Source organism: Sciurus carolinensis, chromosome 2 (assembly GCF_902686445.1).
Source record: "Sciurus carolinensis chromosome 2, mSciCar1.2, whole genome shotgun sequence".
NCBI lineage: Eukaryota > Metazoa > Chordata > Mammalia > Rodentia > Sciuridae > Sciurus > Sciurus carolinensis.
Genome location: NC_062214.1, coordinates 136355887 through 136382605, shown reverse-complemented (window position 1 = coordinate 136382605; position 26719 = coordinate 136355887). Strand labels below are relative to the sequence as shown.

Below are 26719 nucleotides of genomic sequence, written 5' to 3'. Positions count from 1 at the left end.
TTTCTGGGTTGTAACTCAGTGGTAGAGTACCCCTGGGTTGAATCCCCAGTCCTGGTGAGTGGTGGGACTGACTGTTACCCAAACTTTACAAGGGAATTCTTAAAACTCAGAAAATGAACAACGTAATTAAAATATGGGCAAAAGACCTGAACAGACACTTCACCAAAGAAATTATATAGATAGCAAGTAAATATGTGAAAAGTTGTTCAATATCAATTGTCATTAGGGAATTGGAAATTAAAACAACAAGACACTACAACATACCTATTAGAATGGCTAAAATCCAGGACGCTGACAAAACCAAATGTTGGTGAGAATGTGGAGCAACAGAACCTCCAATTTGTTGCTGGAAGAAATGTAAAATAGTAAAGACACTTTGGAAGACAACTGGGCAGTTTCTTAAAAAAACTAACCATATATTTAAAAAAAAACTAAACATATTCTTGTATGATCCAGCAGTTTTACTCCTTGATATTTACCCAGATGTGTTGAAACTTACATCCACACAAAAACCTGCATGTGGATATTTATAACTTTATTTGTAAATAAACTTTCTAACTTTATTTGTAATTTCAAAACATGGAAGCAGCTAAGATGTCCTTCAGTAGGTCAGTGGATAAATAAAAATGGTACATAGAAACATTGGAATGTCATTCGGCACCAAAAAGAAATGAACTAGCAAGCCATGGAAAAACATGGTGGAAATATAATTGCATATTAAGTGAAAGAAGCCGATCTGGAAAAAAGTCTCTGTTATAGACTTGTATGATTCTAAAAGCTAATCTGTTACAGACTGTATGATTCTAACTATATGATATTCTGGATAAGGCAAAATTATGGAGACAGTAAAAGGATAAGTACTGTTGCCAGGAGTTGCAGGGAAGGAGGGATGAATTGGTAGAGCACAAAAGATTTCTAGGGCATTACTACAGTGCTGGATACATGCTTTTATACATCGGTCTACAACACCAAGAGTGAACCCTAATATAAAGTATGGACTTTGGGTGATGATAATGTGTCAGTAGAAGCTCATTGATTGTAACAGTGTTCTACTCTGATTCAGAATGTTGATGGCAGGGAAGGTTGTGTATGTGTGGAGACAGGGAATATATGGGAATGCTGTACTTTCTGTTCAATTTTGATGTGAACCTAAAAATATAAAGAATAAAGTATATTAATTTAAAAAATACGTGTGCATAATATATTGCCATTTTTAGTGTGCAATTTGGTGACATTAATTACATTTACAGTTTATACAGCTACTATCACAATCTATTTCAAAAACACTTTTATCACCACAAACAAATTCTGTATCTATTAGGCTTTAACATCCCATTTATTCCTTCTCCAGTTTAGTAATTGCTAATCAACTCTTTGTCTCTCTGATTTTTCATATTCTAAGTATTTCATATAAGTAGAATTATGTATTTGTCCTTTTGTCTGGTTTATTTCACTTAGGGTGATGTTCTCAGAGTTCATTCGTGTTGTAGCATGAATCAGAACTTAATTTCTTCATTATCGCTGAATATTTTATTGTGTGTGTATACACACACACACACACACACACACACTGTATTTTGTTTATTCATTCATTTGTTGATGGATACTTGGGTTGTTTTCACCTTTGACTGTTGTGAATAATGCTGCAGTAAATACTGTTGTACAAGTAATTGAATCCCTGTTTTAAATGCTTTTCAGTATATACCTTGAGTAGAATTGCTGGGTTAGGTGGTAATTCTGCACTTAACTTTTTGAGGAACTGCCAAACTGTTTTTCCCAGCAGCTATGTCTTTTTACATTCTTCCTAGCAATATACAAGTTTTCGATTTTGTTATACTTTTGTCATCCCTTGCTGTTTTCTGATTGTTTGGTTTGCTTTTTGTGCAGCTGGGAACTGAACCCAGGGCATCACACATGCTAGGCAAGCTATTCTACCACTGAGCTACCAGCCCTGTTATTTTTAATTATAGTCATCCATATGTATGTAAAGTGATATTCTGTGGTTTTATTTGGGTTTCCCTAATTATTAATAATGTTGAATGTCTTTTCATGTGTTTCTTAGGTATTTGTATACCTTATTTGAAGAAATGTCTGCTCAAATGCGTTGTCCAATTTTTTTTTTTTTTCCGATACTAGGGATAGAATTTAAGGACTTGCACATGCTAAACACCCATTTTAAAATTGGATTATTTGTCTTTTTGTTGCTGAGTCATAGTACCTTTTCAATATATTTTGATCAGAGTTTTGTAAAAAGATTTTGATACATTTGGGGGAGCATATTGATGATTTTTTGCAAAGCCAAATGCCATGTTTGTAAAATCAGGGAATTAAAATCTTGATTTTTCTATGACATTTCATTCCTTCGGAACATATTATTAGCTTACTTATCAGTCTGGGCATTGATAGCCATATATTATTGAAATAAGAAGTAACTGTATATGTAGATGCTATTCACAGTGAGGTGGGGTGCTAGGGAAGAAGAGTTCCTTTAGGTCGAGGGAAGTGAAGGGAGGGGAGGGATATAGGAATAGGAAGAATGGTAGAATGAAATAGACATTATTACCTTATGTACATATGACTACTTGACTGATGTGATTCTACAACATGTACAATCAGAAAAATGAGAAATTATATCCCATTTATGTATGGTATATCAAAGTGAATAAATGCATTCTACTGTCATGTATAACTAATTAGAACACATAAAAAATTACAAATTAAAAAAAAGATGTAACCGTATAAAGGCAATAACCAATTTTTGTTGGTGGGCAGTGTTCAAAGTTTTGGGGAACAGGTCACTTAGTAATTTTGAGGATCATCTTAAATATAGGCTTATTTATTTGTTGGTGTTGGGAATTGAACCCAGAGTCTCTTATAGCTAAGCGTGTTCACTACCATTAGCTATACCCTTAGCCCAGACTTAAACTAAGCTTGTGAAAAAGGCTATGAAAGAAATGCTGCTGTTCCAGCTCATCACAAAACATACTTCATGTATTCTTAACAGCCCTTGGGACATTTTAGCAATCTGTGGTTCTTAAAGAACCTAGCACTCCTGCCCTTTTGCTGGAATTGGATTCTTCAGTGAAAATATGAGGTCATTTTCTTCCTTAGCTGTTGACCTTAAGTCATAGGACAAATTTCCATATTCCTGTGTAAATATACTTTAGAATGAGATAAGGCTAATTATACCACAGGGATACTTTGTATAGAATATATAATAATACCTCAAATTTAGAATTATTCATTTAATTCATGCAAGCAAAATTTAAATTTAAAGTTTACTTCTTTTGTATAATTTATGGTACTAGATAAAAGTTTGAAATGTGTTTTAGAGATGATATTTTGCATCATATAAAATTGAGGTGCTAATGATATAGCTTGGTGGTAGAATGCTTGCCTAACCCAAGGTCCTGGGTTCTATCCCCAGAACTACAAATAAATAAATAAAATAAAATTGAGGTGAAGGATTGGGGAATGTAGCTCAGTGGTAGAGCACATGCCTAGGTTGTGTAAAGCCCTAGGTCTAATACCCAATACCCCCCCACCCTCCAAAAGAATTAAGGTTAAGAAGTTTAGAGTTTTGTCTCCTGGTGCTCCTCTCTGAAATATTACTTACATATCTTGTATATAGGTTTAGGAGCCTCTTCAGCAATATGTGTCTAATCTCAAAATATTATATTCACTAAATTTCTTTCATGTAATGTAATCTGGCTCTCATGATAACTTGACTGTTAGTAAGATAATGGAATCTGTATATTGTTTTAAAAGTAGATATGTATGTTGTATCAAAATACAGTCTACTGTGATGTATATCTAAGCAGAACAACCAAAAAGAACAGAACTGGACATAAATGCATTAAAGCTAGAAGTTGTCAAGATTTTCAAGTTATGAGTCCTATGAGGGTGCCCAATTCTGCTTTTTCTGAAAACAATGATATCATGAAATAGTTACTGTTTTATTTAATCTGAAAACACCCTGAAGAGTTAATAAAAATAACTAACTTTGTATTTTAGCAAGTATGTTACATTTGGAAACAAACAGAAATTCTCTTTGTTTGGTGTGATGTAAATTTCTATTAAAATACATATACAATTAAAATGGGCTTAATTGTTCTGGTATTGGTAGTTCCATTCATGAAAATTTAATGTGTGAAGAGTAAGGTTAGAACCAAGAAAAGCCCAGGACTAGACACATTCCCAGTCAAGTTCTACAAGACTTTCAAAGAGATATTATTATATAATCTATACAAAGTATCCCTGTGGTATAATTAGCTTTATCTCATTCTAACGTATATTCAAAGAAGAATTAATACCAATACTCCTCAAATTATTCCATGAAATAGAAAAGGAGGGAATGCTTCCAAACTCATTCTAAGAGCCTAGTTATCACCATGATACCAAAACCAGACAGAGACATCAAGGAAAGAAAACTTTATCCCTGATGAACATAGACGCAAAAATTCTCAATAAAATTCTGGCAAATAGCATATAAAAACCTATTAAAAAGATAGTTCACCACCATCAAGTGGGGTTCATCCCAGGGTGCAAGGTTGGTTCAACATATGGAAATCAATAAACATAATACATCACATCAATAGACAAAAGATCATATGATTATCTCAATAGACACAGAAAAAGCATTTGACAAAATATAGCACCTCTTCATGTTCAAAACACTAGAAAAACTAGGGATATAGGAACATACCTCAACATTGTAAAAGCTATCTATGCTAAGGCCATGGCCAACATCATTCTAAATGGAGAAAAATTGTAAACATTTCCCCTAAAAACTGGAACAAGATAGGCATGCACTCTTTTACCACTTCCATTTAACATCGTCCTTGAAACTCTACAGCGATCAGACAGACAAAAGAAATTAAAGGGATACAAATAGGAAAAGAACTCAGACTATCACTGTTTTCCCACGACATGATTCTATGTTTAAAAGATACAAAAAATTCGACCAGAAAACTTTTAGAACTCATAAATGAATTCAGCAAAGTAGCAGGATATAACATTAATACCCATAAATCAAATGCATTCCTGTACATAAGCGATGAATCCACTGTAAGAGAAATTAGGAAAACTACCCTATTCACAATAGCCTCGCAAAAAATAAGATACTTGGGAATCAATCTAACAAAAGAGGCGAAAGATCTCTACAATGAAAACTATAGAACACTGAAGAAAGACAGTGAAGAAGACCTTAGAAGTTGGAAAGATCTTCCATGCTTGTGGATAGGTGGAATTAATATTGTCAAAATGGCCATACTACCAAAAGTGTTATGCAGATTTAATACAATTCCTATTAAAATCCCAATGACATTCTTCATAGAACTAGAAAAAGCAATCATGAAATTCATGTGGAAAAAATTAGAGACCCAGAATTGCCAAAGCAATCCTTAGCAAGAAGAGTGAAGCAGGAGGCATCACAATACCAGGAATGCTGGAAATCCATATGTAACAAAAAGAAATTAAACTTCTCTCACCCTGCACAAAAATGAAACTCAAAGTGGATCAAAGACTTGGGCACTAGGACAGAAACCCTGCCCCCTAATAGAAGAAAAAGTAGGTCCAAATCTTCATCATGTCGGCTTAGGACCAGACTTCCATAACAAGACTCCTAAAGTGTAAAAATTAAAATTAAGAATCAATAAATGGGATGAATTCTAACTAAAAAAGCTTATTCTCAGCAAAGGAAACAATAATGTGAAGAGAGAGCCTACAAAATGGCAGAAAATCTTTACCACACGCACTTCAGATAGAGCATGAAACTCCAGGATATGTACAGAACTCAAAAAATGTAACACCAGGGGCTGGGGTTGTGGCTCAGTGGCAGAGCACTTGCCTAGCATGTGTGAGGCACTGGGTTCAATTCCCAGCACCACATATAATAAATAAAATAAAGGTTCATTGACTCCAAAAAATTAAAAAAAAAAAAAAAGGTAACACCAAAAACCCAAATAACCCAATCAATAATATGGGCTAAGGAACTGAACAGACACTTTAGAGAAGAAGAAATACAATCAATCAACAAACATATGAAAATTTGTTCATCATCTCTAGCAATTAAATAAATGCAAATCAAAATTAAGATTTTAATCTCACTCCAGTCAGAATGGCAGTTATCAAGAATACAAGCAATATTAAGTGTTGGTGAGGATATGGGGGAAAGGTACACTTATACATTAACTGGTGGGACTGCAGATTGGTGCAAACACTATGGAAAGCAGTATGGAGATTCCCCAGAAAACTAGGAATGGAACCACCGTTTGACCCAGCATTCCCACTTCTTGATTTGTACCCAGAGGACCTTAAAATCAGCATATTACAGTGATGCAGGCACATCAGTGTTTATAGCAGCTCAAATCACAATAGCTAAACTATGGAACCAACCTAGATACCTTTCAACAGATGAATGGATAAAGAAAATGTGGTATGTATACACAATGGAATATTACTGAGCCTTAAAGAAGATTGAAATTATGACATTTGCAGGTAAATGGATCAAACTAAAGAATATCATGCTAAGTGAAATAAAGCAATTCCCAAAAACCAAAGGCTGAATGTTCTCTCTGATAAGTGGATGCTGATCCATAGTGGGGAAGGGGGTGTAGGGAAGCATGAAGGAACTTTGGACTGTGCAGAGAGGAGTGAGGGGAGGGGTGGGGCAGTGGGGATGGGAAGGATGGTATAATGAGACAGACATTATTACATTATTACATGTTATGATTATACTACTGGTGACTAAGCACCATGTACAGCCAAAGGAAGGAGAAGTTATGCTCCATTTATGTACAATGTGTCAAAATGCATTCTACTGTCATCTATAACCAATTAGAACAAATAAAAAATTGTTATAAAAAAAGTAAGGTTAGTATTTTAAATTAAAATATATGTATTGTCCTAAGTAACCATCTGTGCTGAATATATAATCATTCAATGAGTTGTCATTGAAGAACATTTATAGTGATTATAACTTGATAATTATTCTTTGTTGTTGTTGTTTTGTTTGTTTTGAGACAGGACTTCACTAAGTTACTGAGGCTGGCCTTAAACTTGTGATCCTTCTGCCTCAGCCTTCCAAGTCACTGGGGTTATAGGTGTATGTCACTGTGCTGGGTTTGATAATAATCTTAAAAGAAACCTTTATGTTGAAAGTATAGTTTGGTGACAAGGGTTGTAGCTCAGTGGTAAAACACTTGTCTAGGATGTGTGAGGCACTGGTTTGATTCTCAGCACCACATAAAATAAATAAGTAAATAAATAATATAAGTTATAAAAAAGGTATAGTTTTGGTTTTTTGGTCATTTCTGTTCTGCTGATAATGAAATTTATTTATTACCCATAGGATAACAAAAACAATTTCCATTTTAGTAGAAGTAAAATGTATATATATATAAAACTATTGAATGAGTGGATGAATGTACTCTCAAAGGAAAGAAGTTGGTAGAGGTATGAATTAAAACATAAAGCCTCTTCGCCAATTGTTTAGATAAACTACATTGTATCCACTTTTGCTCTTGGGTTATATAGCTATGAGGAAGGAAGTTTAAAAGCAAGTTTAGATTTTTTTTTTTTACAAAGTGGTCTGACCTAAATGCTCAATGCTTGTTTGTCTCTAGTTACTTTCTTCACGTAAGGGAAATTTTATCAAATGAGTAATTAAAATAAGTACCAACATTAAATTGAACTTTGTATATTTTAGCTAAGGGAACAGCAGGGAGGGTTTATCATCCGTAACTGATTTGTGTCTTTCATCTCTTTAGGAAGAAAAAAGATGCAGTTGATCCTTTATTATTCAAGTACAAGGTGCAACCCACTAAAAAGGAATTGTATGAGTCTGCTATTGTTAAAGCAACACAGATCAGGTAAAACTCAGCATCTTCTATAAAGTAAAGTACAATAATTGTGTAGGTTAGATTTAGAAGGTTTGCTTTAGAACAAATGAGTAATGTTGCAGATGATTACTTCTGCTTTTAAAGTAAATTTATATTTTCTTAACACTGATAAAAATGAATCCTAATGGACTCCTTAAACCCTCTGTTTAGGTTATTAACTAACCACAAATAGTCTTCAAACTAAAGAATTAAGAAGGATTTTATTTATAAAGTATTTCTCATGAGAGAGGTGTTTTCAAAGATGAGAAATTTAATAGTACTTACAAATATGGCACATTTGTAGTATAAAAGAACCAACTTAACCAACTGAGGTGCTGCACACGTGTAATCCCATCTACCCAGAGACTGAAGCAAGGGAATTACAGGTTCAAGGCCAACTTGGACAATTTAGCAAGACCCTTTGTCAAAATAAAGTTTAAAAGAAGGAGCAGAGCTGGGGATGTAGTTCAGTGATAGAGCACTTGTCTGGCATACTTGAGGCCCTAGGTTCAATCCCTACTACCTCTCCTGCTCCATCCCCCATCCCCCAAAAAAAAGAATTGACTGTAGGTTGCAGAGATGTATTTAGGAAAATTCCTATTGTCTATTTGTTAGGCTTGTAGTCATATGAAAGTATGTTGACATCAACTAGCTATGAACCTGCCACCTAGGGGTCAGTCTTACATATCATTTGATGTAAAATTATATTTTACATCATACATACATGTATCCAAAGAAAAAGATATGTTAAGAAAATCCTGAGTCAGATATATCACATTTTGTGTAGCCGTATTGAGGTATGTGGTTTGTCAGTCAGTTGGTGTTAATAACCCATCATTAATTGAAGAGCTCTAGAACATTCTACATTTTACCGTAAATTGAAATATAATATTCTCAATTTAATATTAATGCATTATTATTATTATTATTAGTAGTAGTAGTAGTAGCAGCAGCAGTACCAAAGATTGCTTAACCACTGAGCCACATCCCCAGGCCTTTTTTATTTTTTATTTTGAGACAGGGTCTCACTAAATTGCTTAGGGCCTCACTAAATTGCTGAGGCTGACTTTGAACTTGTGATCCTCCTGCTAGCTGCAGAGATTACAGGCCTGCATCACTGTGCCTGGCAGGATTATTGAAACCTTTAAATTAGTTTATGGACTAATGAATAGGATGGTTGAGACTGCAAATATTTTCCTATTCACAGTTGAGTTTTGTCTTTTTTTTCTTTTCCCTTTAGTTCAAGATATGTGATTTATATAGTATAAATTCTCTAATTTTTTATTTTTCTGTTTACTTTTTTATTTACTCTTTATAATTATTCAGCTAGATCTTAGATAATCTTTTTAACACATTTACTTCTTAACTTGTAAACCAAAGAATTACAAAGTGAGAGGATTATACTTGACAATAGAAAGCGTAAATGACTGATACTTTGTTAGCATCAAAAGATAGTTTTATTCTTTTAATGAAGAGTAATATTTCTATAATGAAGATGGCTTGATATGCTAGAGTAGTACAGATAATACATCTTTCTATGATATGTGAACTGTCCAATAAGATAGTCTGATAGCTATATGTGGCTGTTAAGCACTTCAAAAATGGCTAGCAGAATAAGAAACTGAATTCTTAATTTTACTTAATAAAACCATAGATCATTATTAGCTACCATATATAACACTGTAGTCTTTTTGAGGACTGGTTATTTATTTATTCAATAGTCAACAAATGTGTACCTTCTTTTTTGCCAACTACTGTGTGGTGCTGGGATATAGCAGAGAACCAAAGAATCCTTGCTATAATGAAACTTAAAGTTTAAAAAGAGAATATACATTTTTGGGAGGCCCTGCTTTAAAACTTTTATATTGCTGGATATTGTGGCTCATGCCTATAATCCCAGTGACTCAGGAGGCTGAGTCAGGAGAATTGTCTGTTCAGGGTCAGCCTCAGCAACTTAGCAAGACCCTAAGCAAATTAGCAAAACCCTGTTTCAAAATAAAGAATAAAAAGAGCTAGGGATGTAGCTCAGTGGCAAAGCATCCCTGAGTTCAAATCCCAGTACCACAAAACAAAACATCAACCACCCCCCAAAAAACTTCTTATTGTTTATTCACTTATAGAAGCTTTTAACTTTTTCTTTTTTTTTTTTTTTTTAGTTGTAGATAGACACAATATCTTTATTTTATTTAGTTATTTTTATTTCATGCTGAGGATCAAACCCAGTGCCTCACACATGTGAGGTGAGCACACTCTACCACTGAGCCACAACCCCAACCTCTAACTTGGCTTTTTCTTGAAGAGAATACTTTGAATCATATAAAAATGTTTGGATATTTACAGAAATACTTGTGGAGTTTTTATTGATTTGATTTTGTTGTTAGTGGTGTTCCGTGGTTTTTTTTTTTTTTTTTTCTTCTTCAGACGGATAAGGGAGAATCAAAAATCATATGTTTTGGAATCTTAATCTTAATTCTCTTTAATTATTTATGATGATGTTGATGATGATGATGTGTGTGTGTGTGTGTGTAAGAGAGAGTGTGTGTGAGGTGATGGTACTGGGGACTGTACCCAAGTCCCTACAATTCCTCTACCACTGAGCTATATCTCCTGCCCTTTTTTAGAGACAGGGTCTCTGTAAATTATCCAGGCTGCCCTAAAACTTGTGATCCTCGCGTCTCAGCCTTCCAAGTAGCTTGGGATTATAGGGGCAAGCCACTGAACCCAAGCACTTTTTTAAATTTTTACCTACATATTTCTTGGCTTCCATATGAAATTTAAGTACCAAAGATTTAAAAATTCAATAAGAACTATATTCAGGGGCTGGGGAGATGGCTCAGTCGGTAGAGTGCTTGCCTTGTAAGCACAAGGTCCTGGTTTTGATCCCCAGCACCCAAAAAAAAAAAAAAAAAAGCTATATTCAGCCCTGTTTACAATATCCATTTCAGTGTTGAGTTACTTAGTATTATGTAATATCTGATAATCTACCAATTATACTTTTTAAAATAATTTTAATGATGATATTTGGAAGAGTGATAAAGTTTGGTATATAGTCCATATTATATTTTCCTTGAGGTTTTCCAAATGGCTCCTAAGCAACAAATGCATATACTATTTTTGTAATAGACTTTTAAATAGATACTCTGAAATAGATCTTATAACTTCCAACATAAATACCTCTGCACAAAGTTTCCATAATTTCTATATAAATACTGTTGGAAGATGAAATATCTTTAATTTCCTGGGCTTAAAATTTAATTTATAAATTTACAGAAAATTTGGAGTTTGAGTTGAATATTCTTTGATATTAATACTACCCTCTTTCTTCTTCCCCCGTAGCAGGAGAAAACACTTATTTTCTCGTGATAAACTTAAACTTTTTCTGAAGCAACACTGTGAACCACAAGATGGAGTCATTAAAATTAAGGTAATCAGAGTCGTGAAATTATTTGTTAGAAGGAAGAAAAATAAGAAATGAATAGTGTTATCAAGCTGTAGAATTATAAAAATGTCAAAAACTGGTTTTAAGTAACTCATAGCTGGAGTCAATTTTTAGTACTTTTAAAAGTATTTATTGGCTTACTATTTTTGCAATTGCTAGAACTGTTAGATATCTCAGTTACTACCACTTTTTAATTAAAAAAAAAAAAAAAAAAGATTAGCCACACCAGGTGAAGTGGCACATGTCTGTAGTCCCAGCAACTCAGGAAACGGGCAGTATGAGACCAGCCTTAGCAATTTAGCAAGACCCTTACAAGGCGGTCAGTGAGTATATGGATATTTTGTATATTTTTATATTAAACAATCAGTTGGCCAATTTTCCTAATTTACTAAGATCTCTGATATATCAGTGAATAGAAACAGCTCAATTGGGAAAAATGGTGAAAAACATAAAGCATGTATTTCACCAAGAAAAATAAACAATCAAGCCAGGCACGGTGGTGCATGCCTATAACCCCAGCAACTTAGGAAGCTGTGGCAGTAGGATTATGAGTTCAACACCAGCTTCAGCAACTTAGTGAGACCCTATCTCTAAGTAAAATATTTTTTAAAAGGGGCTGGGGATGTGGCTTAGTGGTTAAGTTCCCCTGGGTTTAATCCCAGGTACAAAAGAAAGAAAGAAAGAAAAAGAAACAATCAATAAACATGAAAAGAAGCTTAATTTTACTTCATAAATGGAAATTAAGGTTATAGCAAATAATTTTTACTTAAAAGTATAAAAGGTTGCTAGATATTCTGGTATGCTTGCATATACTTGTTTAAGCAAACATACACAAAAACAACAATTTGATTTCCACTGTTGGCAGAGGATGCTATTAGGAGTACTTAAAAATATACAAAAATGTGGGTATTTATTGTGTGTTGTGTGTGTATGAATAAGGATTTTGGACAATTAATGTTATTAAAACCAATATACATAGTATATATAAATACCCACTTTTTTCTGCATTTTTAAGTACTCCTAATAGCATCCTCTGTATAGGTTGAGTATCCCTAATTTTTTTTAAGTTGAACAAAGGAGTCCATTATATTATATTATATTATACTATTAATTTATTTTTTATTATTATCTAACTTTTGATTCATGGTACACAAATGGGGTACATAATTTTGTTTCTGTGGTTGTACACAATGCAGATTCATACCATTCGTGTAATCATACATGTACATAGGGCAATGATGTCTGTCTCATTCCACCATTTTTCATACCCCCCTCCTTCTCATTTCCTTCTACATATTCTAAAGCTCCCCCATTATTCTCTCATTCCCCACCCCCCACCCCCATTATCACTTATCAGGGAAAACATTTGGCCTTTGGTTTTTTGGGCTTGGCTTATTTCCTTAGCATGATATTCTCCAATTCCATCCCTTTATTTGCAAATGCCATAATATTATTATTCTTTATGGCTGAATATATACCAGAGTTTCTTTATCCATTCATCTGTTGAAGGGCATCTAGGTTGGTTCCACAATCTAGCTATTGAGAACTGAGCTGCTATAAACATTGATGTGGCTGTTACTGTAGTTTGCTGATTTTAGGTCCTTTGGGTATAAACCGAGGAGTGGGATAACTGGGTCAAAAGGTGGGTCCATTCCAAGTTTTCTTAGGATTCTCCATACTGCTTTCCAGAGTGGCTGTACCAATTTGCAACTCCACCAGCAATGTAAAAGTGTGCCTTTTTCCCCACATCCACACCAACACTTATTATTGCTTGTGTTCTTGATAAAAGCCATTCTAATTGGAGTAAGATGAAATCTTAGAATTGTTTTAATTTGCACTTCTCTAATTATTAGAGATGTTGAACACTTTTTCATATATTTCTTAATTGCCTGTGTGTCTTCTTCTGTAAAGTGTCTGTCTAGTTCCTTGGCCCATTTATTGATTGGGTTCTTTGTATTTTTGGTGTAAATTTTTGTAAGTTCTTTATAAATTTTGGAGATAAGTGCTCTATCTGAAGTGCATGTGGAAAAGATTTTCTCCCACTCTGTAGGCTCTCTCTTCACATTATTGATTGTTTCCTTTGCTGAGAAAAAGCTTTTTAGTTTGAGTCCATCCCATTTATTGATTCTTGCTTTGATTTCTTGTGCTTTGGGAGTCTTATTGAGTAAGTCTGATCCTAAGCCAACATGAGGAAGATTCAGGCCTGCTTTGTCTTTTATTAGGTGCAGGGTCTCTGGTCTAATTCCTATGTCTTTGATCCATTTTGAGTTGAGTTTTGTGCAGGGTGAGAGATAGAGGTTTAATTTCATTTTACTGCATATGGATTTCCAGTTTGAGCATCTCTAATTTTGAAAATCCAAAATGCTCCAAAATCTGAAACTTTTTGAGAACTGACATGACTCAAAGTGGAAAATTCTACATCATGAAACTTTTGTTTTGTGCATAAAATTATTAAAATCATATAAATTTACCTTTAGGATGTGTATACAAGGTATGTATGAAACATAAATGAATTTTGTTCTATTCCTAAAATATGAAGTGTATGCAAATATTCCAGAATCTTAAAATACCCATAACACTTTTGATTCCAAGCATTTCAAATAAGGAATACTCATCCTATATTTGAGAAGAAACTACCCATGTGCTTTATATAGCACATTAAAGAGCAGTTCTATATACTCAGGATTATGTAGGATAACATAAAATTATCCTAATGGAGTCTACTTTGATGTAAGATCTTAATAGATTATTGATTTATTATGATAGCCAAAAGTGATTGAATTTTAAGTGTTAAAAATGGTGTTCTAGGGCTAGGGTTGTGACTCAGTGGTAGAGCACTTGCCTAGCATGTGTGAGGCAATGGGTTCAATCCTTAGCATCACATATAAATAAATAAAATAAAGGTCCATTGACAACTAAAAAATATTTTTTAAAAAATGGTGTTCTAAAAATGTTATGTAGAAAATGAATTCTCAGAAGTGTTTTTGTTTTAATACTTAAATTTTTATATCATTATTTATTTTCTTTGTGAGAAAGTGATGATCTTGACCACTAAGCCAAAATTAGTAAAACATTTATGGTTAGACATGGATGACAGGTAAACAAGTTCTAGATATAAGGTAAAGGGAAAGAAACTCTTAAAATTTGGTAATTATCTTTGAATCATACAACTTCTAGTAAGAATGGGATTGACCATGCAGGATGGAACACCTTTAATCCCAAAAGGATTGAGTTAGAGCCTAGCTAAGACAACTTAGATCCTGTCTTGAAATAAAAAATAAAAAGGGCTGGGAGTGTAGCTTGGTAGTTGAGAGCCCTGGGTTAAATCCCCTGTACTGTAAAAAAAAGCGGGGGGATCGACTTCTGAACTTAAATTCTGAGGTGAAATTATATGAATTTATAAATATTTCTGCTTTTATCCGGAAAAGTTTTAAAATTTGATAACTACGGTATTTATTACCTGACCCTGAAAAGGAAAATATAAATTCAAGAGATGGGAAACAGTTAAGAAAAATGTATTGGGGTACAAAACATTACACTGTAACCATAAATATTTTGTATCAAGTAAAAACAAAAAGAATTTATAGAGTTAATATAGTGTGTTTTTAATGTTAAATATATGAATTGATTATTTACATAGAAAATCTCAGACAAAATTAGCAAAACAGATTATTATATGTGTAATTTTGAAGTAGTTTTAGAATTCAGGAATCTGAGCCATGTGTAGTGGGGCACACCTATAGTTCCAGGAACTTATGGGGCTGATGCATGAGGATTGCAAGTTTGAGGTTGGCCTGGGCAATTTAGTGAGACCCTGTCTTGAAAATAAAAGAAAAAAAATTAAAAAGGGCTGGGCATTTATTTCAGTGGTAGAGTGTGAGACAAATTGATAAAAACATTTTTTATATTTTATGGAAATCTTTGAATTACAATTTTCTTTCTGGTAAGACTGATTAGTGATGTAATTTAGAAAAGGATCAAGTAAACCAACTAAAATGTGTCTCACTACACAGTTACACATGAAATTCTAATGTCTTTAGCCTGGTCTTTACAACCACATTAGTAGTAGTTAGTATCTGAACATAGTTTACTAATGCGTTGTTATTGTACTTTTTTTTTAATGAAGGCATCATCTCTTTCAACATATAAAATAGCAGAACAAGATTTTTCCTATTTCTTCCCTGATGATCCACCTACATTTATCTTTAGTCCTGCTAACAGAAGAAGAGGGAGACCTCCCAAGCGAGTATCTATTAGTCAAGTAAGTAGAGAAGAGGTTAAAACTACATTTCAGTTAGTAATACATTATTCAGAATCAAGAGCAATGTTTGGTTCCTCTCACCCTGTAAGAAGAAAACCATTAATGTACACAAGAAAATGTGTGTGTGAACTGTGTGTTGATAGCTGCTCAGCCTTAAGGTTTGTAGAGCCTTTAAGTGTGAATTAGACACTGTTCTCATGCCACACGAATTTTTTGCCAAGGTGGAAGCAAGCATATAAGCAATTATTGAAATGTAAAGCAGGATGAAATGTAGGACTAAATTATGAGATTGAAGTGTAAAGAGCAAAAAATTCTTGACTAGAGGAAATTATGGAGTACTTTAAAAAGGAATAATACTTGAGCAAAACAAAATACAAGATTTCTAATGATGAGGCAAAAAAGTGGGGAAAAGGGGTCGAGGTTCTGACTCATGTAGAGCGCTTGCCTGGCACGTGTGAGGCACTGAGTTTGATTCTCAGCACCACTTGTAAATAAATAAAAGAAATAAAGGTCCATTGACAACTAAAAATTGTTAAAAAAAAAAAAAAGTAGGAAAAGTATGTGAGGTATGAAAAAAGATCACAAGGGATTTGGGGGTTCTTGCAGGGCATCACTGAGTAGAGTATAGCATGGTTGATCTTTTAGTACACAGAGGAATATAATGGGGAAACAAGGCAGAAAAAGCTGTAGTTATTCTTGAGGTCCTAATTTCTCTGTCAAATGATTCTAATGTGTTCTTTTCATAATAATATTCATATTGGTTAAATATTTAATTATTTGTTTTGTGTACAGTCTGAAAATAGTCTTTAAGCAAAAGCTGGTGGCCTAAATCCAAGCAAATAAGAATCATTACATAATGAAAGACCTCAGAATGCAAAGTAAATTTTCCCTCAGGAGTTTTAGAACAAAAGGGGAAAAGGCAATTTAGGTTGATGTGTTTAATTCTGTGCTCACTCCCCAATTTGTCTTTCTCACGTTTGACAATAAGGAATTATTCTATGCCAAGTCATTGCCATTTCTCAATTCAGAGAGCAAGGACTCTATGAAAGTTTCTGTAATTGAAACTTACAGAATTGGGTAAACTAAGAAATCAATACAACTGTCTAAGTTGGAAAGGAAATTTGTGTTCAATTGTTCGATTATTGTAATCCTTTAATTCCATTTCTGTGTTTTTATTTTCTTATACCCTCATTCTGTGCATTCGGTTTTTGTTCTCTTCCACTAGTTAGGGATTGCTGATAGCTATAATCATTTAAAAGTTAGATTCTCACTGTTTCTAAGTATAGTTTGCAGCACAGTCAGCATGATTTAGAAATTTATTGAAGAGTCTTTCAGAATTATTTCCAGGCTTCAGTTAAGTGATGAACAAAAGAGTTGCTTGTGCTGTAAGAGGAACAAGCAGAACAAGATTTTTTTCTTATTACTTCTTTGATAAAAAACCTTAGCTGGAGAATTCTGTTTTTCTTTCCTTCTCTCCAGGCTGTTGTCACTCCTCTCAGTGCCCTCTACCTTAGATGAAGCTTATTTCCTTCTTCCAACTAATTTTCAATATAATAACCTGCTTTTAATTTTATTCCTACTTTATACCACTTTATTGTGTATATCCTTTAAGCCTCACAATAGCTCTTCAGAATAGGTAAGATCCCATTTTACAAATGAAGAGAAAGACTAAGAGAGATTACATTCTCAAAGTAACAATAAAAAAGCTGGGATTTGAATTGGAATTCAGAACTGATCCCTTGCTTCAATGATGCAGTGGTATTGATACTATTATTCACTGAGATAGCTAAAGTTAGAATCATTCATTACCAATTTTACTTTCTCCAGCTTAGTTATAAATCTTTTTTGGCTGTTTAGACTTTCCACTTTAGAATTTAGCCTAATTATCTGTAAGGAAAGGAGCCAAGTCTATCTTGTTTATAACCATGATTATTAGCATTAAGCCTGACATATGCTAGGTACTCAAATATTCACATGAATTATTTGACTTACTACGTTTCTAATAGATAATAAAATCGTACATATTGAACCAGGTTAGAGACATTCTTACAAGGAATAAAGTAACATTTGATATTGTTTAACAGTGGCACAAAAATGTTTCTGACATGTCTTTTCTCAGCCTTTTTTATATTTGATGTTTACCCTATCTAGTTTATAAAGTAATCTGGAGGATTTTTGTTTTGTTTCTCTAATGCATATTTTAAGACTGTGTACCATCAGTTGTTTTTCCTGGGATGATATTCTAGTAATTCATAGAGCTATAATGTTATTTTCTGTCTATCACTATGACTAGAATTATTAAAAATTCAGTCATACTTTAAAGTAAAAAACTCATTTTGTTATGAAGAAGGTACATTTATTGTGAACTTCTAAATTTTGTTTTTTATTCTTCCTATGGTAAGAACCAGGCAAACCATCAGTTTGTACAATTTGTGGTTTATAAGTTTAGTTTCTTGGTTTGTGTTTTAGGAAGACAGCTTTACTAATAAACAGAGTATCACGGGTTATAGGAACAAGGCTACTAAAGAAAGAGACAAACTTTTGAAACAAGAAGAAATGAAGACACTGGGTGAGTTTTAACATCTCCCCCAAAACACTTTAGGAACAAGAAAGAATATTTCTCCTGGGCCCAAGTGGAGGACATATTTTTTTTAAGTATAAGTATTTTTTACCCTCAGATAACTATATCAAAAGTAGGAATTTTCAGAGTTTATAAACATCATATGTTTGATTCACACAGTCTTTTAAAACATTGCTTCTGAAACTTGAATGTGCACATGACTCCTGTTAAAATGAAGATTCTATATTAATAGGTTTGAGGGCTAACAGTCTACATTTTTAACAAGATGATTACCTTGCCTTGTCTTCAGACCACAGTTTGAAGGACTTTCAAAGGCAGGATTTGTTTGTCCCAGTACTATAGTTTGTCTTAAATCTATCCAATTTGCTTTTCCCATTTAAATCTATCATCTGCTGACTCCCTTCAGGAATTTTGTGAGTCTGTACTAATCTCATTTAACCATAAATTATTTCAGGAATTTTTTTGTTACATCAAAAAATGCCAAATGTTGTTTTTTGCCTGTTTACATTTTTAAGTTTAACCTTCTCCACAGCTTTCGAAAAGGCTAAATTAAAAAGAGAAAAAGCAGATGCCCTAGAAGCAAAGAAAAAAGAAAAGGAAGATAAAGAGAAAAAGAGGGAAGAATTGAAGAAGATTGTTGAAGAAGAAAGACTAAAGAAAAAAGAAGAAAAGGAGAGACTTAAAATAGAAAGAGAGAAGGTATTCATTTTAGAATATTAGTTATGTTCTTGCACATAGTTATATTACTTTACATATTTAAATTCATGGTTAATTTTCAAATACTTTACCACTTTCATTCATATTCGTGAGTGTGCATCGAGTGCCGATAAACAATGTTTTCTTTTGTGGTAGTGGGGATTGAACCCAGTGATCTCTACCAATAAGCTATATCCCCAGCCCTTCTTACTTTTTTAATTTTGAGATGGAGTGATTTCACTGAATTGTCAAGCCTAGTTTTGAACTTGCATCCTGGGTAGCTGGAATTACAGCTGCCCAGCAAGATTCAACATATTTCTACATGTCTTTATGTCTCACTCAAAACTTTTAAAATGCAACCCAAATGATCTTCATTATTTAGAGTTCCAAATTTAGGAAGATTATTATGCATAAAACTTTCAAAGATAAAGGAAATAGTTAGAAAATACAGTAATTCAAATCAGGCACATACCTGTAGTCCCAGCTACACTTGAGGTAGAGGCAGGAGAATCATTTGAGCCTAGGAGTTAAAGGCCTGCCTGGTCAGCATAGTGGACCCTGTCTAAATTAGTGAAAAAAATTAAATTAATTCTGTGATCAGTAAGAATTTATGATGGTGTTCTTACCCTCCTTGAAAAATAAAGTGTGTATAATTATAGGGTATTCCAGCAAATCTTTAATTATAGTCTTCAGTGGTAGATATTCCTTATAGAAGTCTGTAGCTAGTTCTGTCCAAGTTGGGCATTTTCATAGGTTGTTTTTTTGGGTATCCACAACTAGCCTCACAGGATCAGGTTACACACTGTATTCATTCAAATTGCCTATAGTTTCTTGAAGTATTTCAAATAGGCTCTTAGGGTGCTGTCAGGGACCTAATATAAGTTCACTCTAGAAAATGTAGAGAACAACAAGAATCACCTGTAATTTAATGGTAACAAGTAGGGAATAGAATAAATAACACTTGAATTAATTTCCAGTCTTTAGTCAATCTTAAAAAGTTAGAGCACCTACCATTTATAATTTTTTATGCTTTTTTTCATCTAACATTTATTATTAACATTCCTTCAGATTACTAAATAATCTGAAGGGGAATTTTTAATAACTAAATTAAGTACTGTATAGTATTTTGCTCATAAATCTAAATTTCTGAATCTTTTGTTTATTTGTTTCTGGGGTTTTTTGGGGGGGGGGGGGTTGTGGTTTTTGTTTTTTTGTTTTTTGTTTTTTGTTTTTTTGACTCTGCCCCTGGATGTAGAAGTAGAATAGTAGATCATTTAATCAGTTCTTAATAGTAAGAACATTTAAAATACTTTCTATATGTATGCATAGCTAAGTGTTTGTCAAACATGGGCTTATTTATACACTCTCAGCAACAATGAATGAGAATGCCAGTCTAGTTTAAAGCTTATAGTAAAATTAATGTCCTGTAAGAATTGTTTTTCTGGGACAAAACGTATTACAGCAGACTGCTCAAAGCAGTTTATAAGTTCTCTAATTAGGCATTTTATGTGGAAAATCTGATAAGTGCATAGTTATCTTTGGTGTTCTAAAATTCAAAGTTAGGGTATTGTAGTAACATATATTAAAAATGCTTACTGGAAGATAATGATGAAATATTTTATTTGCACTCTGCTTTATTAGAGACCTTACAAGGTCAGTATTTCCCTTGCAGCTTCAAATACCAGAACTAAGAAGTTAAGGTTTTAGAAAAAGACCAAGAGAACAAGAGAAATAGCCTGGATTATAAGGAAGAGAACTACATCGACTATATATAATTATTGTTGTTTTACTTATTGTTCCCTCTGCATGTCTCTGGGCTGTTAACTGATTCAAATGAATCTTGAAAATAACAAGTGTATTATAAATAAAAGGGGAGGTTTTATTTAGGTACTCTAGTGTTGATTTACTTTGTCAGGATCTAATGGAATTCAAGTAGTAGGTGGGCAGCATCAAGCTAAATTAATATTTATTCAGGAGCCAGTGTGTACCAGGCATCAGTCTTTGTAGCATTATTTAATAGGTGTTATTCTGATTAGTGCTTCTAAAACTTTAATGTACATTAAAGTTACCAGAAGGGTTTGTTAACCAATTGCTAGTCCTAACCTCAGAGTTCCTGGTTTGGAAGCCTAGGGTGGGGCCCAAGTATTTGTATTTCTAACAAGTTCTCAGGGGATGTTGATGCTGTTTAATAAATTTCTTTTAGAATTATTACTAACCTTTTTTTTGTTAGGAAAGAGAGAAATTACGTGAAGAAAAGCGAAAATATATGGAATACCTAAAACAATGGAGTAAACCCAGAGAAGATATGGAATGTGATGACCTTAAGGTAAAAGCATGTTATATATTTGGCATATGTGTATTTTATATGCTCTATGTGACTTTGCTGATGAAGTGTTTCTTTTATTTAATAGTAACCTCTTTTCTTTATATTTTAAACTAAGAGGATATAACCAGTTAAGCAATTATTTAACCTTAGAATTCCAAGGTAGCATTGCTAGTGCTTTGTAACAAACTTTGATAATGATTGCTATTCTGTAGGAAAAATTGGTCAGTTTTTGTGGTCCTTGACAATTTGATAATTGCTGTAGCCAGACATGCGTTTAGGTTGATTACTAGGTATGGATTCTTGCCTTTTTCCAGAAGTAACCAAAGTATCTAAAATCGAACTCATTCAACTCAGCTTATAAGGAAACGCTTCCAAATCAGTCTATGGGGGACTATATTTCATATCATAAGGAGATACTGCACTGAAGACAACATTTGCACAACTAATTTGACTTCAGAATCTAGATTAAAAGACCCTCTTAATTAGGAAATACAGTCAGAAACACACCTTAGCTTAAAGTTGCATTCTCAATTTAAGGAAGGAAAATGTCCTTTTCTCAAAGTCCCTTCCTAGAGTCTGTAATTTCGGAAAGTTGGAATAAGTTCAGGACATCTGTAAAAGTTCCAAAGACGATTGTAATAAACATCCAGGATTGTTAAGAACTACTGGTTTATATACAATAATTTTTATTAGGTAAAGAATATACTGTATTTACCTATACTTGGTTCAAAAGTTATATAAATTGCTTAATCTTGTAGGAACTTCCTGAACCAACTCCAGTGAAAACTAGACTACCTCCTGAAATCTTTGGTGATGCTCTAATGGTTTTGGAGTTCCTTAATGCATTTGGGGAACTTTTTGATCTTCAAGATGAATTTCCTGAGGGCGTAACCCTAGGCAAGTACTCTAGTTATATTCCGATATGTTATGTAGTTCACCCTAAGATTACTGGCTTAAAAAAACAAGCTCTCAAAGTTCTTAGGGTCACTAGACTAAACTGTTCCATTATTTTTTGGGGTCTCTTGAGTGGCTACCTGATTAGGATTGTAATTATCCAAAGGTTTAACTGGATAGATGTTTGAGACCGCTTCTTAATGCATATGTCTGATGCCTCAGTTCTCTTCACATAGCCTCCCATTTCTTCTGCACTAATGTGGCAGCTGAAGGTTCAGAAGGCAAGAAACAGAAACTCCCAGCCCTCTAAAAGACTGGGCCTGGAACTAACACAGCATTACTTACACCACGTTCCATTGGTCAGAGCAGTTACAGGCTACCTGGAACTGAAGGGGTTGGAGGAATAGACTCCACTACTTGAGTGGAGAGTGGTATGTGCATGGTTACTGATAAATTATCGCGTCCCTTTGATATATAATTCTGTTTTGCCTGTGTACTTACATACTTTTACTTTGTATAAACCTTTATAATAGAGTTTAAGGAGGGATTTAGGTCTCATTTTGAATTTTTAACTGTTTAAAGCCAAAATATTTTCTTAAGGCCCATGTAGGTGTGTGGGGAGCAGTGGTGCATGCCTGTAATCCCAGTTTCTCAGGAGGCTGAGGCAGGAGAATCTTAAATTCAAAGCCAGCCTTCGCAACTTAATGAGACCCTGTCTTAAAATAAAAAATGAGAAAAAGGGCTGGGACTGGGGCTTAATCATTAAGCACTCCTAATTTCAGTCCCCAGTACCAAAAAAAAAAAAAAATTCATGTAGGAACCCTCAAAAAAACAGAATTATAATGCAGTTCTTAGTTTTAATAAGAGTGTATTCTTAAGCTGGGTATGGTAATGCACACCTCTCATTCCAGCTACTCAGGAGACTGAGGCTGGAGGATTATGAATCCGAACCAAGTATGGGTAACATAGCAAGATTCTATCTCCCAAAAAAAAATTTTCAGGAGGGCTTTGAAATGCTTCAGTTTTTCCTTATGATCTATGTAAGGCATGAATCATTGTGCCTTATTAATCAAGAAGGTTTAAACAATGCTGGTGTAGGTAAGATGAATTAGATAAACATTTATTTAACTCTTGAACACAATATTGGAATTAAAATTTAAAGCTAATAATCACCTTTCCTATGTACAAATTAGTAAACAATAATGTCCCACATAGCTCTTGAGAACCATGGGATAACAATGACAGATATTTGGATTATCAGAATAAAATTGTAATCTATAAAATATGCCTGAATTTGTGCCTCAAATTTAAATCTGAATGAAATATTGGTCTGTTGAGGCTATTTGATCTTGCTTGAACACAGTGACTTTGGCTTATGATTTTATTGTATTTTATTGTAACCATTTTTTTGACCTGGATAATACTTGACTCTGCTTTCTGTTGTTGATTAAATGTTTATTATTCCAGTGGAGTTGTTTTTTCAGTCATGAACAAAACTTTAAATTTCATTTTAAACATTTTGTTTACAGAAGTATTAGAGGAAGCTCTTGTAGGAAATGACAGTGAAGGCCCACTATGTGAATTGCTTTTTTTCTTCCTGACTGCAATCTTCCAGGCGATAGCTGAAGAAGAAGAGGAAGTAGCCAAAGAGCAAATAACTGATGCGGACACCAAAGGTCAGAGTTCAATATTATTGCTGATTGAACCATAGTAGCTTTGTATTGAAACTAGTTTTTAAAGATTATTTGACTTTTACAGTTAGAAAATATAGTTATTCAGATTACCTGATGCCAGGTCAGGTACTGATACTGACAACATTTTACCTGTTATTTTGTAAAAACTTTATTTTAAAGTAACCTGTTTCCAATGACCTTAAGACATTTTCCCACAATTTATCTTGCTTTTTATTCCTTTAGACTTTTCCTGTGATTTAGGAATATAATAGATTTCTCTGGCTAGTGTCTGTAATCCCAAAAGATTATGTTAAATAGCACTCATTTTTTTAACCCCACTTTAGGAAAAACTAATTATTATTAATACTTGAAATCAAAAATACTACTGATTTCATTTCAGATCTGAAAGTTTCTAGACCAGTTAAGAACAATTTCACTTTTATTTAACTAGTTTGAACTAGAAATGTTCTTAAAATTCTATGTTCTTAACTATCTGTAGTCTTTTGGTATGTTAATATAGGAATAATTCTCAAAGAAAATCCTTTTTTTATTTTTTAAAACAGTATGTTCACCATTTTGTTTAGTATTTACCTTCATAGAGGAACTATTAAGCACTTATATTCAGAGATGGATTTAGCTTCTTGAATAATACTCTGTGAACATACCACATAGGAAGTTTAGGACCAGAAGCTTGATTAAAAAATCAAGGGTATTGCATAAAAATTCACGATAAGAAATAACTGATAGGAGTGCTAGGCATGGTGGTGCATGCCTGTAATCCCAGTACTCAGGAGGCTGAGGCAGAAGGATTGAGAGTTCAAAGCCACACTCAGCAACTCAGCAAGGCCCTAAGTGAGACCCTGTCTCAAAATATAAAAAAGGGCTGGGAATGTGGCTCAGTGGTTAAATGCCCCTGGGTTCAATCCCCAGTACCAAAAAAGAAAAGAAATAACTGCTAGGAAACATCTGGATAGCAGAATGTTGGTACAAAAAATGGGGCATTCCTGCATTCATGTAGTTTCATTGGCCTTAGACAATTTGAGCTCATCTTTCTTTAGGTCTGGTCCGTGAAGCAATAGGGTATTGATGAGTATGCATCTGATGTTGGTTGTCCTAGTCTCCCACTTGAGCATTGATCACCATTTTAGCAACATAACCCTTGTTGTCTTCTCAGATAATTTTAGTCAATTAAATGAAAATATTCTTTTAGCCATTGTTATATCACAGCCAATAACGTAACAGGGTTATTAATCAAGTTCTGACCTTAACACAAGACATAAGGCTAATTTAGTTCAGGATTTAAACATATAAATTTTATAGTTTTTGAAGTCCCAATTAGGGAAAAAAAGAGGGGGGGGAGTAAAAAGGAAATTATGTTGAGAAAATCAGTTAGTATAAAGGAAAAATATATATATAAGAAATTATGTGGTTTGTATTGCCATTTGTTTGATATGCAAATTTTATAGCTCTGTTCTTACAAAGGACTGTCTTATAAGTATAAATATAAGGTCTGTCTGTCTGAACCAACATTGACCACTAAATAAAGGTTTTAAATTTGAAGTTGGGAAGAAAAAAACATAGTTTGCATTTTTCATCCATCTCACTTTCCTATTCTGTTGTTCACATTTTATATAGTTGTTTCAGTGAGGGCCCTAGATGTTACCCAGTGGTAACTTCACTTTTCCTCACATTTATTCTCCCTTCTCCATAACAAAAAAAGCTTTTTCATAGCTCTTCCTAAAAAAGCAATTGAATAGTCAGATGGGATTGAAATTTGTCTTACTTATCCTTAGCAATGGTGTTATCAGTAAGATGTTTCCTGCAATTTCTAGCAAGGGAAATTGATCAGAAAAGAGAAGAACTAATTTATCCTAGTGATGGGAAAACTCAGGTTCAGTGAAGTTATGTAATATAGATCACCCAGCTAGTAAGTGATATAAGACACTGTTAAATGAAATACCTGTTATTTTATTTAATCCTCAAACCACCTTTGTGAGATAGATAGAATAATTGCATTTTGCATATATAGAAACTGAGATGTGCTTAAAGAAACATGACTAATAAGGAAATGCGTTACAAGCTCAGTTGATCTAGACCCTCATGATGACTACCATGTTGCCTCTAAATATAGCAGCAGAGTTGAAAATTTGAATATTTGTCACATTGGCATTACCTATAAAATTATGTCTTCAAGAAGATCTAATTTCTTTAGTCCTTGGTCTCTATTTTTATATCAAATCTAAGAAATGTTGATTAGCAGTTTTTAAAATCTTGTATTTTAAAATCCTGTCTTTTAGTCTCACATCATGAACTTAAAAACCCTTCAAAGCATGGAAACGGGATAGGTGATTCATGCTTGCTTATACACAAGGCCCTGATTTGATCTCCAACACCAAAACAAAATAAAAAAAGTAAATTATAAAAACAAGAGCATCCTTCTTACATAGAACAGTTTTGTGTGTTTACTGGGAGATCTTGTTTAGTGTTGGGATTGTATGTATTAATTCTAGAGTAAGATGATAATAAATATGTTTCAGACCGTCATAGAAACATTTCAGTTATATTCTCTTGGTGTGATGTACCCAAGTGACTATCTAAACAAATCCTAGAGTGATATTTACAGTTTCTCAAGAAGGCTATATGACAGATAATTGAGCAACAGAATACATATTTTAACATGTTACTTTAATACAATTAAAAATAAACTGTTCTGCTGGAAATGTAGCTCGGTGGCAGAGTGCTTGATTAGCATGCAGGAGGCCCTGGTTTCCATCCCCACTGCTGCTAAATAAATAAATAAATGAATAAATAAATAAGCAAGCTATCCTCACACTGGTGGTTGGTTCACTTTCTAAGGTATTTATAACCTTGATCCTAGGAAATTATAACTTTCTATAGATAGTATAGGTTGATGGTGCTACGGAAGAGAGCCAACACAGTGTTATAACTGTGTATCTAGGACTAGATGA

The 26719-nt window shown here is 33.5% G+C and overlaps 1 protein-coding gene across 1 annotated transcript in view; it reads left to right on the top strand.

The window, feature by feature from the left end:
- The window catches only part of Baz1a (bromodomain adjacent to zinc finger domain 1A), a 98447-nt gene that overhangs the window by 37630 nt on the left and 34098 nt on the right, over positions 1-26719 (top strand). Inside the window, 8 exon segments of the mRNA XM_047541489.1 lie at positions 7770-7871; positions 11217-11304; positions 15446-15580; positions 18050-18149; positions 18694-18860; positions 21088-21183; positions 21942-22080; positions 23607-23753. Coding sequence (XP_047397445.1) covers positions 7770-7871; positions 11217-11304; positions 15446-15580; positions 18050-18149; positions 18694-18860; positions 21088-21183; positions 21942-22080; positions 23607-23753 — 974 coding nt within the window.